This window comes from Eupeodes corollae, chromosome 1 (assembly GCF_945859685.1).
Source record: "Eupeodes corollae chromosome 1, idEupCoro1.1, whole genome shotgun sequence".
NCBI classification, from domain to species: Eukaryota; Metazoa; Arthropoda; class Insecta; order Diptera; family Syrphidae; genus Eupeodes; species Eupeodes corollae.
The window spans coordinates 41767114-41787236 of NC_079147.1; the positions used below are offsets into that span (position 1 = coordinate 41767114).

At 34.6% G+C, this 20123-nt stretch overlaps 1 protein-coding gene across 1 annotated transcript in view; it reads right to left on the reverse strand.

Annotated features, from left to right (window-relative positions):
- LOC129940919 (uncharacterized) overlaps nucleotides 1–20123 on the reverse strand; it is a 480879-nt gene that overhangs the window by 77824 nt on the left and 382932 nt on the right. Inside the window, exon 8 of the mRNA XM_056049447.1 lies at nucleotides 7776–7900. Within this exon, the coding sequence (XP_055905422.1) occupies nucleotides 7776–7900 (125 nt within the window). The remainder of the gene's footprint in view (nucleotides 1–7775; nucleotides 7901–20123) is intronic.

Genomic DNA, 20123 nt, shown 5'->3' on the forward strand with positions numbered 1-20123 from the left:
TGGTGAGTATTATTTTGTTTTTATTTTTAAGTTTATAAATATAGCGACTGTAGAAGATAACGCAACACAATCCTTGCAGGTATTAAAAAATAACCTATTTAAGCTTATAAAAGGATTTTAAAGTACCTTAACTAGTCATTGAGATTTTATATGAATTTTAAGTTATTTAAAACTTAATTGCGCCTTTTAATCATTTTTAGCTATACGGTCCACTTTTGGATGATTTGGAACGACACACCAATCCACTCGAGATTCACGAGGTGCCAATTTATCCAAATAAAGTTACGGTTTGGTGATTATTTTAGCCTGGTGGCGTTATCGGTCCCTATTTCCTCGAAAACAATGCTGACTAAGCTATCACTGTCAACGAAAATTGCTAAAGTCGATTATAACTAACTTTTTATGGCCTTAGTGTGATGTTATGGACAATGAAGACACATGGTTTCAACAGGATTTATTATTTATCCAAACAGCTTAATATACCCAGCTCAACATATTTTGAGCAAGCGGTCTCCTGGCATGGTAATTTCGCACCAATGGACGTGAATTGGCTCCCAGGATCGTTATATTGGACCCCTATGCAAATAAAACGTAAACCACCTCGACCCACAAAGACAACATAATCAGTGCCATCGGTCAAATTAAGCCTAATTTAAGTGCCAAAGCCATCGGATGTGTCCTCGTCCCTACAGTCTAAATCATTGGATTTTAATTTGGAAATTAAGGTCTTAGACCAAACTTGGCTTCTTTCAAAATACATTTGCATACATTTGTATAGCTATAAATAAATAAATTGGTTGGTGCAACAGACGTTCAATCAACAGAAATCTTGGAAAAGTTGGCACTTTTTGGCATATGAGCAATGTAACAATCTAAAAGCTGTCGTAGGAAATCCTGTTAGACTAATGTTATGTCAACAATACGGAAACAATTTGAATATTAAACGTCAATATCATATCAAAGCTACACCTGGTGAAAGAAGTAGATGGTACTGTGATAAGTTTGGTAGATGAGCAAGTCAGAAGGTGGAAAGAAAACTTTTCCTAGGTTTTAAACCGAGTGTTTGTAAACAACGTGCAGCTGATACCTTCGGAAGCGCCTGAAGAAACTAATCCCCGAATCCACATCGGATCTCCCAGTAAAGATGAGATTGTTGCCGCAATTAAAGCAATTAAGAACATCAAAGAGGTTGGACTTGGTGAAATTCCCCTAGAGCTTTTACAAGCAGCGCCAACGTCATCAAGCGAACTTCTTTATCCGCTCATAAAAGAAGCCTGGGCCACCGAAAGCTTTCCCGATGAGTTGAAGAAGAGAATTATCGTCAAGCTCCCAAAAAAAGGAGATCTTAAAAAGTGAAAAAACTGTAGAAGAATTTGCGTTCTATCAGCCGTTACCAAAATAGTAGCAAAAATTATACTGGAAAGCATCAGAGAACACCTTGAGGGCACATTTGATGCCGAACAAGCAGGATTCCGCCTTAACACCCCGCGGATCATTATTGAACTGTTGTCATCGACTTCTAGAAGGCCTTTGATAGTATATCTGGTTAGCTTTGTGGAGGAGAGGCATCCCAGAAAAACTAATTGCTATTATTAAAACAACATATGATGGATCCAAGTGTCACGTTCCGCACGATGGTAGGTTGTCAGATGATTTTAAAACCCAAAGCGGAGTCAGACAGGGCTGTATTGTGTCGCCAATATTGTTTTTGTTGGTGATAAGCGATGTACTGCGCTCAGCTCCGTCAAGTAGCGGAGGGATCCTATGGGTTTTGCATTTGGATTACGCGGACAATGTTTGCTTACTCTCTTATAGGATCATGGATCTATATCAAATGACAACAAGCGTGGAGAGAGGAGAAGAAGTTGTGGGGCTGAAAATTAATTCCGGCAAAACTAAAATGATCAGCCTCGAAACCCGGCCATCCTCTCAAATAAATATTTTCTCGCAACCGGTGGAAAAAGTGGTAAGCTTTCAATACCTTGGAAGCATCGTTTCCTTCGAAGGCGGAACCGAACAAGACATCATCTGCCGCATCCGCAAAGGAAAAGTGGCTTTGGGTATGCTGTCAAAAATTTTTAGGAATAGCTGTATTAGCTTAAGAACATAGCTACGACTGTTTCGCACAAATATCGAATCTGTGCTTCTTTATGGGTGCAGCACTTGTACTTGTTACCTCAGCCATAACAAAAAAGCTGCAAGCCTTCGTAAATAGATGTCATCGTAACATCCTAAGGATTTTCTGGCCAAACCGAATATCCAATGATGTCCATCATAGAAGGAGAGGCCAGGAACCTATAGAATATAATATGAAGATGTAAGTGGCAATGGATTGGCAAGAGTTGGAGGGAGCTGAAACACATCTTCGGAACATTCCACGATGGTACGTAGGCGTAGTAGAGGCCCTATGCCCCTGAAGAGCTTCCCCTGGACTTAACAGGTCTAAAGACCTAAGTAAATGTAAGTAATATCATATCAAGAACTCCGGGAACAATAATAATCAAAGTATCAATGCCTAATAATCAGTAAGGTCTTAAAAACATATGGTCAATGAATGCTGTGTTCGAAAATTAATGATAATGTTTGTTATTACTAAAAAAATAAAAAAATTAGGTGGCGCAACAGTCCGTTGAGAACTAGGGCCTAGTGACTTACAACTATTAACCATTCCTGTGTGCGAGTAATGTTGTCAGGAATGGGTGGGACCTACAGTTTATATGCGGAATCAGAACGGCTAATTTGGGAAAGCACTTTTTCATGACAAGAATTACTTTTGGAGAATTTGTCAATTCCTCGCAAGAGCCAATACCCGTGAAAAGACTTTAGATGGTATAGGAAGGGATCGAACCCAAGACCTCTGGCATGACAGTCCAACGCACTAACCATCATGCCACGGGTACATTTAATTACTAACAAGGCCATAATAATATATGGAAAATATCTAATTCTGTTAATTTGATTTTAATTTGTAAAAGATTTTTGTATTTGGGCCAACTTTTACACTTGATGTAAACGAATTGGTTACATGGAAACTAATCTTTCTTCAAAGGTCGATTGATATTATCAGTTATAATATATTTTCAAGATAGATTTAAGATCAAGAACTAAACATATATTATGTATAATTTATGTACAACATTATTAAGGAACGAGCAACTGCTTATAAGCATGACAAGGGAAATTTTAAAGGCCTTGAAAAAAACTCATCCTTGCGTAAAATTAAACAAATGAAACTCAAGCATTTGTTGAGAAGGATTGGAGCTATTTTTCTATTCGTATTATGTAAATAGATGCACACAAAACACACAGTTCATTATAATGTGACATGTCATATATTTCGTACAGATGTCGAAATGACATGAAAATCCGTCTTTTACTGTCAACGCAGTACAGAAAAAGAAAAAAATACAACAATGAAAACAAAGAAAAATAATCTCTTTCCGAATGAACATCATTCATTTTGAAATTAAACAATAATCTTCTTTAAGCCAGATGACAGCTAATAAATCAAATTTTTCAATCACCCACACATATGTTTATCGTATGTGAAGTGTATACATATCCACTTCTAAATCAAACTTTATTTCATTATTGAAAACTCCCCCACAACACAATTTACCAACTTAAAGTACTTAAAATCACAACCAACATTTGACAACTAACGAAATCAGATATTCATTAGTTTCAAAACTAACAACAAAAATAAAAATAAAAACCAACTCAGAATAACTATAAACATTGTACAATGAAAAGATCTTAACTGTACTCAAAAAAACATCCCTCTGTTTCCTGGCTTTGATAAAATCCCTTTCAACATGTGTATTACTCAGATTTAAGCCATTTATCATCCCAAAATACATCCCATAACGGTTCGTCGAATGATATAGAATATATTTTACTAGAATGGCAGCGCCATCAAAGCTTTTGGCATTAAATAATACAAAAATGAAATTCAGTCCGTCCGTTGATGCGTCCCTTTCCCGCGGATGCGATGTATGGTTGGATGAAAGAAGTTCTAGAAAAAAATATAAACCATGACAATTCCTATCCATACGAGACGAGAACGAGGACGAAGACGAGTATGTGATGTGGTATCTTTGGCTGCATTGGCAAAATGGCAGGAAAGTCCCAAACGTGTCCTTGCTTCCGTTTCCTTTTTCTCTTTCTCATAGTCGTAGTCGTCGCTCGTCGTCGTATAGTTGCCTTCATGTCTCTTTTGCAATTAATCATCTTCAAATGATTTATTGGCATTTCGATGAGACGAGCACATCACACTACACAAGAGATACAACAAAATTTTCATATTAACCAAGGTGCAAGCGTTGAAGTGAAGTTGCAGTTGGAGTCTCATTTTTAAGGATGTTGCATTACGATGAGGAATCCTTTTGGGTTGAGGAAGTGTCAGTGTGCTCAATATCTGCTCCATCCTATCATACCTGTACTTTCTTCGATGAAGAATTTTTATTAATATCTTCGAACGTTCCATATTCCTTAAGGATCCAGTAAATACAAAAAGCAGAAATATCATTTCATAGCAAATAAAAAGAAACTAACTATCCAAAGGTTTGATTAAAACACAAATTCAAATTACTTCAAAGATGAACGCCGTGAGAGAAAAAAAAATACTCGTTAAGAATCAATTTATTTTGACGTGATGAGATAAAAAGGAATTTTATTCATTTCCGGTCAATTCAGATTTTGGTAATCAGAAACTATATCTATACAGGAAAAAATTATGCATACGCCTCAGTGAACATTTTGTGTTAATGTAATTTTCATCGATAAGAAAACTTTAACAGAATAATCTATATACACACAAAGAAGTCGTGTTAGTTACACTATTTATAACTCAAGAATGACAGTACCGATATGGCTGAAAATTGGTGGGTAGGTAGCTTAGAGCCAGGAGGCTGACATAGGATACTGTTTATCCCGTTCGACAGCGTTCCCGTGTAACCTTAATTAATTGCTGTTGTTAGTGATTTTGTGTCTTCAAATTGTTGCCCAGACCTTTAGACTTCACGGCCGAGCCATCCCTAAACATTTCAATAATATTTAGGTCTGGTGAGTAGGCAGACCAAAATTGTATTTTGGATAATTTAACTTCACTTTGTAAAAATTTCACGCACTGATCTTTACAAATTCTGAACCAAAACTAACTTTAAAGCAGATGAACCTATTCTATTGTTCGATGGGAAATGTTCTTTTTTTTAAATGCATTTCATAGTGTGCCTGCAATTTACCGTTTTGAAATATTTTAATTTGTCTCTATTTTGTAAATAGATCGATAATGAGACATGATTCCTTGTAAAATCTGCGAATGTCAGTAGTTTTAGCCACTGTTCCTACGATATACTAAATAGTGGTTGCAGTTTATTATTTTGGAATAGCAGCCACATTGTTAGAAGGATACCGTACGACTAATTCAGCTTTTAAATTACCGTTAAATTTTCAAACAATTGATGGCAGCAATTGCTACAATTTTATCAGCATCATCTGGGACGAATGCACAATGGCGGAAAAGCGTGCATTAAATTAAAATTTACTTGAATGTAGTAGCTATTTCCGAAAATAAATTTGATGTGAAAGCCTTCAAAGAAGTCATACTGAACTTACAAATAACTGATTCATTCATTCTTCTTATTTGTGGATTCAAAACTTAGTTAATTGCACAGAACATGGTCCAAAATTAATCACAACAGCTTAAGAAGTTGTAATGTTTAACAACATATTATATCCTTGTAAGCTAAAGGCGGCTGTATTATATAAACAGGCAAGCAATGGAAAGCTTAACTCAGCAAGAGAGGTTCCTAGGCTCAAATTTTTCCGTTTTGTTGGTTTATTATGGTAAACAAGAGCACTCGATTCAACTGTTCCAGGCTTCTTTTTCAGGGCTAGGTAGGTAGGTAGGTAGAAATGGCGATCTCAAGGCAACCTAGCCTGAGATCTAATTAGCGCTGTAGTGCGCCGTTTTGATACCAAAAACTCGTTTGACCTTTGATTGAAAGGGATAGATTGATAGAGAAGTTTCATAGCGATTATGTTAGAGCCATTTTGTCGCATTGAGAAAAAAGATTAGGTCTCTAATCTTTGTCTCAGATAGCTCAGCAAGTTCTTGAAAGAATGCTTTTCCAAAGCATTTCATTCTGGTGTTTGCCAAAGTAGGACATTTGCAGAGGAAATGGATTATGGTTCCACTTTCTTTTTGGTCACAACAGCTACGGCAAAAGGTGTTGTAAGAGATACCCAACTTTTCTGCATGAACTCCTATAGGCCAATGTCCGGTACAAACGGCAACAATCCTGGCTATGTCTTGCCTTGGCCTGCATAGAAGATCGTTTGTACGGGTTTTGTTATAGGTGGGCCATATCTTCCTAGATATAATGCAGTTGGGTAAATTGCTCCACCTTCGGGTTGATTTAGTTTGGTAGATAGAAAAGATTTTACCCTTCATATCACCAAAAGGAATGTTAACCATTTCCGCAAGTGAGCTTAAAGTGCCGAAACTTGCCTGGCTATCTCGTCAGCCCGTTCATTTCCCACGATACCACTATGGCCCGGAACTCAGATCAGGGTGACACCGAGGTTAATATTCAGGTTCGCAAGCTCATCGCGACATTGTTGGACCAATTTAGATGAGGATATCCCCGAGTTAATGGCTTTGACAGCTGCCTGACTGTCTGTAAAGATAGCCACATTTCGGTTTTGGTTTGGGTTTTGTTTAAGTATCTTACATGCCTCCCTTATTGCCAGCATCTAAGCCTGAAAAACGCTAGCAAAGTCAGAAAGATTAAAGGATTTAGTTACATTTAGGGACTCAGAAAAGATCCCGGAACCAACTTCGCACTCCATCTTTGAGCCATCAGTAAAGATGGTTGTGTCGAAACCTATCGAAACAATGTCATCCTCCCAATCTTCTCTCGATGGAAAAATAACCTTAAAACATTTACTAAGGTTCAAAGTAGGAGTGCAGTAGTCAGTGTCTACCGAGATAATATCTGAGGGAATCAATTTCGTAGTGTTGCTGTGACCATAAGGTTTTGACAACCAGCTGTTTGATTCCTTCAGCCTAATAGCGCTGCAGGAAACTGTGTATTTAATAAAAAGGTCGATTGGTAGAAGATCCAAAATAACGTTTAAGGCGTCCATTGGGCAAGTACGCATGGCTAATTTGAGTTGCAAATTATGTCTCAGAAAATCAAAGTCCTCAAGCAGAATATTTACAGGAAATTAACTATTTTCATTGGAAATATTGGTTAAGTGTACCTACTTATTTCTACATTTATATTAATTAAACAATACCAAACAAAATTGAAGATAAAGATCTGATTATAAATGCGTAGGTTGTTAAACAATTTTTTTTAGATAAAATCCATTAAGTGTTTTTAAAGTTAAAGGCAATCCTGCGGGGAAGTTTGTCAAGGTAAATATTATTATAAGATGAATTTTATATATATACAAAATCTTGTTATTCTTGTTCTCAAAAACCAATTTCTTTTACGGGTTAAGTAGAGGGTCTAACAAAGGTTCTCCTATAATTCATTCGTATGTCTTCCATATTTCACTCTTTTAATTGTGCTTTATGTGTTTTTCTGTTAATAACTGATCTCTTATAGCCAATTGAATTTTTTTTACTGAAATACTTCTGGATTAATTTTTTCATATTTTATTGCTATTGCTTTTAAAATAGAAAAATGTTAATATTTTGTTAACAATCATTCATTCTACACGTTTTTCTTTTGTATATTTATGACTTTTCATACAAATTCACTTACCCCATTCTTTTCACATACACCTCCAGCGTTCTTTAGATCACCCGTCCATGCAAGTCCTAAAGTTCCCATTTCAAAATCACGATACGTAAACATATACGCTAGACAAAATGCGTCATAATCTTCCTCTGAAAAAATAATAATAGAAAAATAAATAATTAATTAATATTTTAAGAAATCATTCAGGTTAAACTGAAATTTTTTCCTTATATTTTCTTATACTAAGATTCAGTTTTGTTTTTTTTCCATTATTTTATGATCTTAAATGATGTAAACATTTTAAAAAGACACTCAAGTTCAGTTTTTTGAATATGCAGATGTCTTCAAATTATGGTAAGAAACCAACTGAAGGTTTAGGGTGCGTTTCCAATATCGATGAAGACAAAACGAATGAAGAGTGTCAATTCTCATCCCAAACTTGGATAAAATGTTACCATTAATAGGTATAACTTTGAGACAGTCAAAAAATTTATCTACCTGAGCAATACTGCTAACTCTGCAAATGATATAAGTGCTGAAATCAAGCGTAGAATAACTCTTTTTAATCTCTGCTTCTAAAGACCAAGATAGAAATTGATAAATAAGGTACTATGACAATCATGAATGACCAAGGAAACGTTGTACAAAACCCTCATATCCCGGTTTTGCTGAATGGTGCAGAAATATGGACCATTTTTAAAGCGACTGAAGGTTCTTTTGCTTTCTTAGAGAGGAAGGTTTGCCATATAATCTTTGTTTCGATTTGTGTCAAATACAACACCTGGCGGAGACGATAAAAACTATGAGTTGTACACTGTACATCGACTTGCAAACCGTGTTCAACGGTGAAGATGGCTGATCTGATGGTCATTGTATGAAACGTGGAATGACCAGGTTGAGGCCGATACACTCCAACTTCGTATTCAGGTACTCAAAACTGGAAACGGCCAGCTAGAAAAGGAGTTACCTTGCTAACGCTGTCACATGAGGCTCAGAAGCACCCTGCACCATAGAGCCAAATTATTGCAATGCAATCACAGTACTGTAAAAAGAAGTGAACCTATCTAAACTTTTGTTAACTTTAGCGTTAGGTAATTGAACTTTATAGTACATTTTAAATGACGTTTGCTGAAACTAAAATCAGAATCATTTATTGCAAATCGATTGAATTGACAAGTCCTGTTACTGTGTTAAAAAATTAAAATTCAAACATCAGCTCTTAAAGATTAAAGTGTTAAATAATGTATTTCGACATGTTATTTCCAATTCACTCAAAACTGATTATTTTCAATAAATCCAAAACGTATATTGTTGAATTTCTTAATAACATTCATGCAAATAGTCCTCAATTATGTCTTAATTCACTTTTAGATTCTACTTATTCATACCTAAATTACGTACCCTATCTAGGTACACATTTTACAATATATCCTTAGAAACCTTTTATACCATCAGCTTCAGCACTCATCACCAGAATTCAGAAATCTCGTCGAAATAATTAAGTAATTTCGATTTGAATCACAGAATCTGATCTAATGGTCATTGTTCTCAACCCTCGCATGTAATGTACTTACCTTTTATTGAATATTTCTACCTGCATTTCCCTAAGAACAACTGTTTGAACTTTTCACTTCTCAATTCTCTCTCTCTCTCTCTTTCACTCCTAATAATAATTAATGTACATGTTCGTATATTTATTATTCTAACATAAACTTTATCACTTGCCCCCATTCAGTATTGGAAATGGAAACTCGGCCCCATACAATCTTGCCCTCATCTTCTCTCTTCAATGCAAAAGCATTGGCCACTCATCAGAATTAAAATGTAATGCCTTTCTCATATAAGTGAAGGGATATTGAAAGACTAAAGCACAAGAATTTCAAGAGCTTCAATACCTTGCTACTGCTGCTGTTGCTGCTGGACCCTTATACGTTTCAGCAATATCTAGGGATGCATTGGAATTTCAAGAGGACACCCACAGGAGTTTCAATATAGGACCAGAGGCATATATGATGTGAATTAAGATGCGTAACACACATCATCGTATCAGGGACGGATTTAATTGGTTCAGTGATTATAACTCAAAAACATCAGTAATTGCTCCAAAATAGAAGAGACACCTGATTTACTGCTTCACATTATTCGGATACTTCAAATATCCGAAACCAGTGATCCGTATTCAGGATCAGATTTGGAAACTATTTGGATAATGTTAAACTTTCCAATCTAGATGATTTGGATCTAAATATCATCACTTCTATGAAACAGGATGTCCGAATAGTTTGAAAGACCGTTAACAAAGATTTTGGATCTTTGATTTCACAATTTTACTCCAGATTTCATTAACGCCTTGATTTTTCGATATCGAAGTGAAAAACACTGAGATATTTAAAAAAAGGCTTCATTCTTATTTACGACTTTTACGTACTTAAATCCGTTCCTGTAGCATACCCTTCCTGTTCAAATAGTTCCTACATAACGTATATGCAGGTTTGAAACTTGAAAGACCCTTAACTTTAACTGGACTTCCAAGTCCATGTCCATGTTCATATCCTCATCCATATAGAAGACTAGTAGTTGAGTTTAATTTTAAATTTTCTATTGATGGGTTTCGAAATACGAGTAGATTTCCTATGTGTGTAGTTTGAATCCCTGGAATATAAATTGAAAATCTGACACGAAACAACAACGAAACCATGAGAGTAAATGAAAGGAAACTAACTATACGAAACGTCTATACATGCATACATACGAGTAATATCCCTTGAGTCCTTTTCATTTCGATAGTTCAATTTATTTATTAATAAATAAAATACTATACAGAGTTGTCTTTTCATTCGAACTGGAAAATTGTTAACAAATCATTTATGATGTACAACGTTATACATGTAAAATAAAATGCATGAAGCTTAAAAAATGTCGTATTTCGGTTGTCAGGGATAAAAGATTAAATGACACATTTTATGATTTTGCGGAATAAAAAACGATATTTTTGCATAAAATTTATACTTTGACTTAATTAAATGGCAAGACAATTTATTTTATTTTTAAATTGGTTTTTATATTTGGTTCAAAAATATTAAAAAATGTCACAAAATAAAACAATGAAAATGGAAGTTATGTAGAAATAATTTTTTTCTTTTAAGTATATAAATAGTAAAATAGTGAAATATTATGAGGAGTAGTTACACATCCTCATTGGACATCGATATTGCTAGCTAAGGTTCTCGAATTCTTGAATTCAATATTAAGTTTTTCATTCTTTAAAAAATATTCTGAAAAAACAATACTTTCATGACTTAAATTTAAAAATTGTGAAACGATTATAGTTATACAAAGTGTAAAAATCAGTGGCTATACAAATAAATTGAATTTGTTTTCATGGGATGACTAGAAGTTATAGTCTGCTATGTGCCAAAAAGGTAAAAATCAAATTAAATTAAAAAATTCAACCTTGTGTGAATGAAATTCAGTTGAAATTTTGTAAAATGGAAGTTTTTGACAAAAACGGTAGCATCGTTGCTGAATTCAAAACCCAGAAAATTGTGTGATGTTAATTTTCTTCTGAAATATGATTATAATGTTATTTTGTTCTTTTTTCTAAATGCTGAAAATTTCGAATTTATTTTAAAATTTTGTATAATTATTAATTAAAACATTCTAAAACACACACATGTAAAGAGCTACTTACTCAGATAGAAGTAAGATTAAATTTATCTCCTGCTAAACGTGTTAAACATTTAGTAGATATATATAAATTGAACTTCAACGGAAATAAAGTTTAAGAGGATAGAAAAAAATCATAAAGAAGTTGGCCCTTCATTATATCTCACTAAGTATTCCTTGTTGTAGCCAAGGTACTGCTACGGATAGCCTGATGCAAGCCTAAAGAAGGAAGTACTTTGAGAAGTTTCGACGATAGATGGCTACAACCACAAGAAACTGCCATGTCTCTAATAACCACTTAAGGAGTCATATGCTGCCCTCGTTAAACATTTTTCTTAGATGAAAAAAAAGAGCACGCGATCGAGGAGATGGTGGGATGTCACAACAGGTATGGGGTTCGTAAACTTTACCAAAGGCTGTAAGGGAGATAGAACCATTTAACCTAGCAAATTATCAATTCCACCTACTCGAACTTGACGAAGTAAAAAATAAAAATAAAAATGAAAAATATGGTTGGAAGAAGGTATGCACTAAGAGTGGAATCTATGTATAGTTTGCCCAATACACAAGAAGAAGACCCTCTGAATTGAGCCAACCACAGAGGCACTAACCTGAACATCAACAACTTGCTTGATCCTTATCAGTATAGCTTCCGACCAGGAAAGCCCACCATCGGCCAAATATTCACACTACAGCAGATCTTGGAACTTAAAATGGATACCCACCATCAATTTATCGATTTTAAAGGCGCTTATGACAGCATCTATAGGGAAGGGCTCTACAGAGCAATGTCTGTGCAGAATGACAATAGATGAATTTGATGTCAAGAAAGGTTCAAGACCAGGCGATGTACTGTCATGCGACTTCTTCAACTTCGTTCTGGAATGAATTGTGCAAAACTCAACCGTCAGCACTAGAGGCACAATCTTCCAAAGGTCCATCCAATTACTCGGATACGCAGCTGATATTGACATAATTACAAGATCAAGCGTGATGTCAGTGGAGTGTTTTTGAGCATTGCGACGGAAGCGAAGAAGATGGGTTTAGTGGTCAATTAGATCGATATTCTACTATTGGACAAAACGTCACCATTGGCAGCTATAACTTCGAGGTAGTTAAGGACTTTGGCTACCTATTCACCGCTATAAACACATACAACGACACCAGCGCTGAAATCATATGAAGAATAATTCCTGCAAGTCGCTGCTTCTTTGGACTTAGAAGGGAATTGAGAATTAATGTCCTCTTTCGAGCATCTAGAATCATAATCTATAAGACACTTATCATCCCAGTTCTCATTTATGGTGCTGAGGCCTGGACCCTATCAAAGAAAGATGAGAGCGTCTGAGGATCCTTTGAGAAAAAATTCTTCTCGTGATAATTGTAAAAAGGACCAATTTATTTGAATATGTTTTGGTTGTTTGGTTCTATAAAACGCGGGCAAAGGAGTTTAATGATCCCTATGTAACTCTTGTTTTGTACAATTGCCATGTTCACCCTCATCATGAATATTTCTTCATCAACTCATTAATGGGGAAATCGATGCATCTTATTTGATATCTTGTGTATATTTGAATAACAGAGGCGGAACTCATCACCTGCGTACATTTGATTTTATATGTATTGACTTCCATAGGACTAAATATGGGAAAAATGAAGCTTTAAGTCGAATGAGCATTTTATTTAATTTAAACTGTTCATCGATAGATTTAAATAAGTTGGGATTAAAATCATTGTTAAGAAGCAGTGCTCCACTATCTTTAACGTCTTTATTTAATTTTTTGTTCTGTATTAATTCATGTTAAATATTAATTATGTTTTGTATCACATGCTACAAATATTCTAAAGAAAAGCGGGCATAGGTAACTTCTTCGAGCAACTCCAAATAAAACTTTTAGAAGGCTAGAGACAAAAATTGGCAATTTCTTACATTGCTTATGTTGGTTGATATCAATTCTCAAAGTACACCGTGAATACCAGAAACTATAAGTTTAGTCATAAGGATTTTATGACATATTGAGTCAAAAGCTTTGGAAAAATCTGAGTAGATGATATGAACTTAATAACCACATTCATAAGAATCAGTAATATTTTTGCAAAAAAGCATGAGAATTTTTGAAGTAGATCTTCTCGATAAAAATCTATGCTGGTCTAAACAGATATGTTCTTTTATATTTTAAAGTTAATAGATGATCTTTGACTGTGAGACTGTAGACCAAATAACTCATGCTTCCATGATAACCAATGGTTTTAATACACCACTCCTTTTTTACAGAAGTAAACTCAACCGATCGATGTTGAATCACTCTAACTTCAGAACTATTAAATACATACGATTAAAATTTGTATGATATTGAGTAATTTAAGCCCAGAAAAATTAAATTTCAAATCGACGGAGTAAATAGTTTCTGATATACAAGCAGTTTAAAAATCACAAGATCCTTAACTGGCTGACGCACTGAACAACTAACTATGGAAAGGTCAAAAGTAGTGCCAAAATTGCAAAATCCAAACAAACAGAGCTTCAAAACAAGCAGTTTGATTTGCAAGAGCTTTTGTTGTTTTGATTTATTCCAATTTATATCGAAAACAAGTTTGAAAACAGCATGAACTGCAATTATTTTGTTGTCCATAGCCCACATAGTCAGAGAGCTATTGATCATCGTCTTGAAAACTTTGCTGATGCTCGGAAAAAGACTTTGACGGGTTGGGTTTGTCCTTTCCCTTTTTCGGGAGAGGATTAACTACAGCGGTCTTGCAATGTACTGGATAATATGCATTATTGAAGAGTGAGGGTATAAATGTCAATTGCCTCCTTTGGTAAATGTCTTAGTACAACGTTGGATCTGTTGTCGACACCTGTCAATACCTGTTGACTTTTTGTTTTTTATTGAGTTGAAGATGAGCTAAAGCTTGATCCTCGTCACTAACAGGGGAATTGTTCCCGTTTGATTGTTGATTATTGCTTTTGCCAAGGAATCGTCAGGAAACCGCATGAAACCGCGGTTCTCATATCACCATTGTGTCATTTCATTTCGAAAGTAAAAGTGATTAAATATAGTTTTATTCTCCAGGTCGATGTTGAGGCGAATCATAACATTCACCTTTTACATTTGCTGGAAAGAAGCTCCCACTGCCTCCACCTTTTCTTTCGGATCTTCAATTATGTAAAAGTCAAAGAAGGCTTCTTCTGGATCTATTTGCGTTCTCCTAGGTACGTCTCTGTTCTCTTCAGTTCTTTGGGGTTTCAGACACGGGAGATCATTATCGTTCTTTTTCTTGAATATATTGTTGATTTTAGGGAACATAATAGGGTCACTAGAATTAACTGACCGGATCTTGCAGTCCCAGTACTTGTTAATTGATAACCTGTAGCTCTCATTAATAAGTGTCCTAGCTTCCAAGTCGTGTGTGTAATAATCAACTAGCCTGATTCGGATAAATTCAACGTACTAGCAACTTAAACTGCAGGAACTTCTGTGTTCACCACATTACCCATTATCCAAATGCCTTATGTTTAACGTTACTTTATCTACCTGGCCTACATTAAAAAAACCATAAGCTTATACCAAAAAACTGACAAAAAGAATTCTTCTTCTCACGCAGTTATTGAAAAGTGATTGATATTATTTTCATGTTCGATATCTAACCACTTTCTAAAGCTCAAGAAATAAAATAAAAATGTAAAAAGGTATATGTAATATAAAATTACGACTTAATCATACTCATCTGTCCCTATTACTTCTTCATAAAATAAGGTCCTTCTCATAAGGAAGGAATACAAATATTATGTTAATCTTCATAGTGTGGGTAATCTTCATGAAAAGTTTGTCTTTTGTTGTTATACAACAAAAAGAAATATCCTTAACAGCAACAACAACAAGGAAACAAGAAGTAGGAAAGAAGACAAAATGGAGAATAATTTCCGTTTTCTTTATTTTCAATGGATTTTACTTAGAACAGACAAGCCAAGGTACTAAGAAGGTATATTATTATTATACTTATACGACACGAGTCTAGTGTGTCTTATAGAATACAAAAGGGCTAACCAAAGAGAAAAGGACTGAGTTGATAGGATAGGAGCTACCTTTAAGGGGTGCTACATAGATGAAGTAGTTGTTGTTGTTGAAAGGAAGCAAAATGACAAAACTGACATCTACATCTATACATCCATATCGTGTCCTTAATTTGTAAATTATACTAAATAATGATACAAAATTGTGAGATAATATTTAATGATGTACAACTTCTCCAATAGATGTCCTTGGGAATTTTGAAAAATAAACCTTCGTTTACCTATAAAGCAACCTACTTAAAATATATTGTTTTGGGAGGCTCTATTTGAAAATACTTATACCTAACCTATAAACCTATAATATTATATTGTTTATGGGAAAATTCAATGGATTGAATATTAATGAAGTTGAAATTTTGGTTACCCATATAATATTGGAACTCAGGAGAAATGTTTAATTTAATAGTAAGATATTTTCGATGATGAAATGGGAGCAAAATGTATTATGCAGGATGTCTATGGACCTTTTTCAATGAGTGTTGGTGGGTGTGTCCAATTTTGTTAACATTTAAGCAGCTAATGGCTGAATGCACGTAAGGAATGGACAAATAGTGTCCATTCCTTACAGAATTTAAGGATTCAAGTGAAACAAACATTTCTCCGAAAACTTAAGAGGATTTGATGTACAACTTTGAATGAAAGCTTAGTGATGGTAATATTCTGAGCGTATTTAAAAGAACAGGATGGAAAATCTTAAATAATGACTTTAATTTTTGAGAAGTGTGCAGCTTTTAAGATATTTGTTTACATACAAATTAACGCAAAGGAAATAAACTTAAGAGATGCAAAATAATTATAACCTATACTTTTATGTTAATAAATCAAGAACTTACTTTTTATTACAAGACTCTCTTTCCCTTGGAAAAGTTTTTTAATAAAAAAGAATAACAAACATTATGATAATTAAGATAAATCAAAATTAAATTCAATTAGAAAGCTGCAATGAACTTTTAATCACCAAAGAAATGTTTATTTTTCACCTGACGGCCCGATTACAGAAAGCCAATCGATTTTGTTTCCTTCAACTATAAAAATAGATCCCAAGTGATTAAAAATTAATATTTAAAAAAAGGATATAATTTCTGTAATTGGAAATCAAAGAAACATAAAAGAAGGAAGAAGGAAAAGAGTTGGCTTGTCGTTAGTTGTGGAAGAATAAAAAATTAATTCAATTGAATTTTTAATGAGTTGGTGTTGAAGTTATTGTTTAATTATTAATTCGTTAAAAAGAAAAAGAGATTTGTTATTCTATTGTCAAGTTATAATCAGGTCATTTTAGATGTAATATTTATCTGCAATTTGCTTTATAGAGTTATAATTTGTATGTAACTAGTATTTTTAATGAAAGAAATTTAAGTGTTTTTATAGTTAGAAGTTGCCTTCGACTTTGTACGTTACAAACTTTTTTTTTAATAGGGCTAATTCCTTACAACTCTCAACCATTCTTGTGTGTGAGTACTGTTATCAGGGATGGAGGGGACCTTTAGTTTTAAGCCGAATCCGAGCGGAAGCACTTTCAATGACAAGAATTACTGTTGGAGAATCTGTCAATTCAACGCAAGAGGCAGTATCCGTGAAAAAAACTTAAGATGGCAAGAGCAGTAATCGAACCCAAGACCATTGGAATGCCAGCCAAACACACTAACCATCTTGCCAACAAAGATGGTAATGTGTTCCAAATGTGAAAACAAAATGTGGTAAAGTATTTGACATTCACGTAGTACGGCTAAAGAACGAATCTTTGTATTCGACAGTTCGACCTAAGCTGTGCTCTAGGATAAACTGATGAGCATTCCTAGAATGGGTATTGCAGTGGAACTGTTTAAGGGGAGGAATGCAGTTGGCTATTTCTCTAGATAAAAAAACGTAAAAATAACGAAAAAAAGGGCTAGACAAGAAATTTTACGACGATGTTCAAGCGAAATAAATGAACCAATGATGATATTATCACCAATCAATTTTAATACTCTACGTAGAATAGTGTCCAAGAGGCAGTAGGTTTCAGGAGCATTAGCCCAGAGATGGGAGTTATTGTAGGATTGCCTTAGAAAACCTAAAGACGTTGCCGAAACTTTGGCGACATTGTGTATGTGATCGTTCCACAAGAGGTGAATGGTTACATCCATACCGAGAATACCGATATATCCAGTCTCATTGATGCAAGTTTCATCCATGGATAATGACAAGGGGGCTATATTTTGCTTTAAAGATACAAGACAGCTTTGGGTTTTCGAAGAATTTAATTCCACGTGTTTTTTATTCCCCATTGAACAATGCTGTTTAGGACGAAATTTAATAAGCTTATGATATATTGTAGTTACAGTTCTACATCCGAAGAAGAAATTCTAAGAGTACTATAGTCAGCAGAACAATGTATTGGGTTAGAATTTGCAGAGAGGAGATTATTAATAAAAATGAAAAAGAGTGTTGGAGATAGAACAGAGCCCTCTGGCACACTATCTTTATTTTGTGGTTTAAGATTTAAACCCATTAAATACTTCTTGCGTTGAACAATCCGAAAAGTTATTAATAATCCAATGAAAGAAGGATTCATGAAAACCGAAAGCACGCAATTTCGATAGGAGAGCCTGATGCCAAACCCTATCAAATGCTTTTGAAATATCAAGTGAAAGAATCTTACTTTCTCTAAAACGATGTAAGGCCTTGCTCCACAGTTCGGTGAGGTTCATCTCACGCTTCGAGAGCTGTACTGTCGGTCATTAAGAAGTTTTTGATCTTCGAGATATTTCTTGAGCCGATAATTCATGACCTTGAAAAGAAGGGAAGTAAGTGCAATCGGTCGGTAATTAGACGGTGAGGAAGATTCGCCTTTTTTGGGAATAGGCTGGAAAAATGCGGTTTTCCATCCACTTGGAACGAGACGTGAGGAGTAGGACAGATGAAAAAACACCTCTTCAGAAAAATAGGGAGGATACCATCCGGACTAGGGGATTTATGTGTGTTTGATCTCTAAGGACTCTTGCCATAGTGCGAGTGCGAACAAAGATTGGTCCCACTGAAGCGCAGGCTGAGTCATAACACTTACTGGTAGCTTTGAGTTTTTGAGTTTTCAGCGAATAGCCTAGCAAAGAACTCATGTTTTTTACAACAGGTTAACAAATGGAATATCTTTATGACAACGAGCGTAGGAAGTGTAGAAGAGGAAGAATTCCTTATGTTTCTTACAAATGAATAAACACTTGTCCTGTTTTTTGTCCATCGCAATGCCTCCGTTGCATTTCAATACAATTTTGTACGGTGGCAGCTATTCCATTTATGCTCCGAAGAACTAAGCGTTGCGGAGAAGCATCAATGGTTATTTTGCAATTTTAAACAAAAGTACAATGTTCCGATTATTCAAATAGCTTACAAACTTTGATCTTTATTTTAAATCAACCATGAACATTGTTTTTCGAATAATTCTGGAGTTCTCAGCATTACAATTGAACTAGTCTACCAAACAGCTTGCAGTAGATACCTTTTTTCGGATAGTGATTCTTACACAGTTAAATTAATACAGATGAAGGTCCTTTTTACATGAACGGTGACATTAATAAACAAAATCTTTCTTACTGATGTCAAAAGAACTCTTACGTGAAGCCTTTTCATTCTTCTGAGGGCTAAGCTTTGGATGAAGTAAGCGACTTAGGGCATCATAGGTCCTTATACTCGTATTTCCAACGGTGCTGTTAATTGCAAACATTGCAGTTAGCTGTAAAACGAGTTTATTCGGGCGAAAATGGTTTGAAGGAAAATGGCTTGGTTGAATCAAGACGTTGCAAAGTGTAATACTTCCGCCGAAACTATGGATGTTTCGGGTAAAATGTTTGGCAACCAATTAATTTTACGCATCGCTGATAAATTCGTGTTAAAGTCCAAAGTATATGAAACTAAACCTTATAACTTGAACTTGCTGAAAACTTTAATTCAACAACACTCTGCAAACATCAGGAAACAACAACAGGAAATCTAAGGAAAGTTTTAGAAAATTTGTGTTACGTTGGAGTAAATGTATAGAAAATCAGGAAATCAATACATATTACCTCATTTTTAAAACCCATGAACTTTCTAAATTAATTTATATCTGAGAAATAATGGAGTTCTTTTCTCTTTTCAAGATTCATTTTTCTAGCTTAATTAAAAATTGTGTTATGTTTTTTTTTTTCGAAACGTTTTCTATAAATCTACCACATACTTCAAAAAGCAAATTATTCTCAATGTCAAAAGCGTGTGTAAAATACTTGTAGTCATTTATAATGCTGTTCGTTTCATGCATGAGCTTTCCGTGTTTGGGTTTGTCTTGCAATTTGTTGTAATTATAAATATCTTTAACATCACCCTTGGGCATAATTTGAATGTGCTTGGTGCAAAATAAATTAGAAAAATGCGTATACGTCTAAGTGCACAACTACTTTCTTGTGGTTTTCTAAAGAAAGAAATAAAGGACAATATATAATATACCCTATTATGCTTTAAGCACGAATGCGAAGATAAATGTCTTTGGAGGATATTAATTTGCTTTGCTCTACGCTGATGGTTGATTAAGCAATTTTCTTTTTATGAGAAAGCTTTAGACCTCACAAGATCCGACATAACATTAAACTCTAACTTTCAATTGTGTTCTTTCAGAT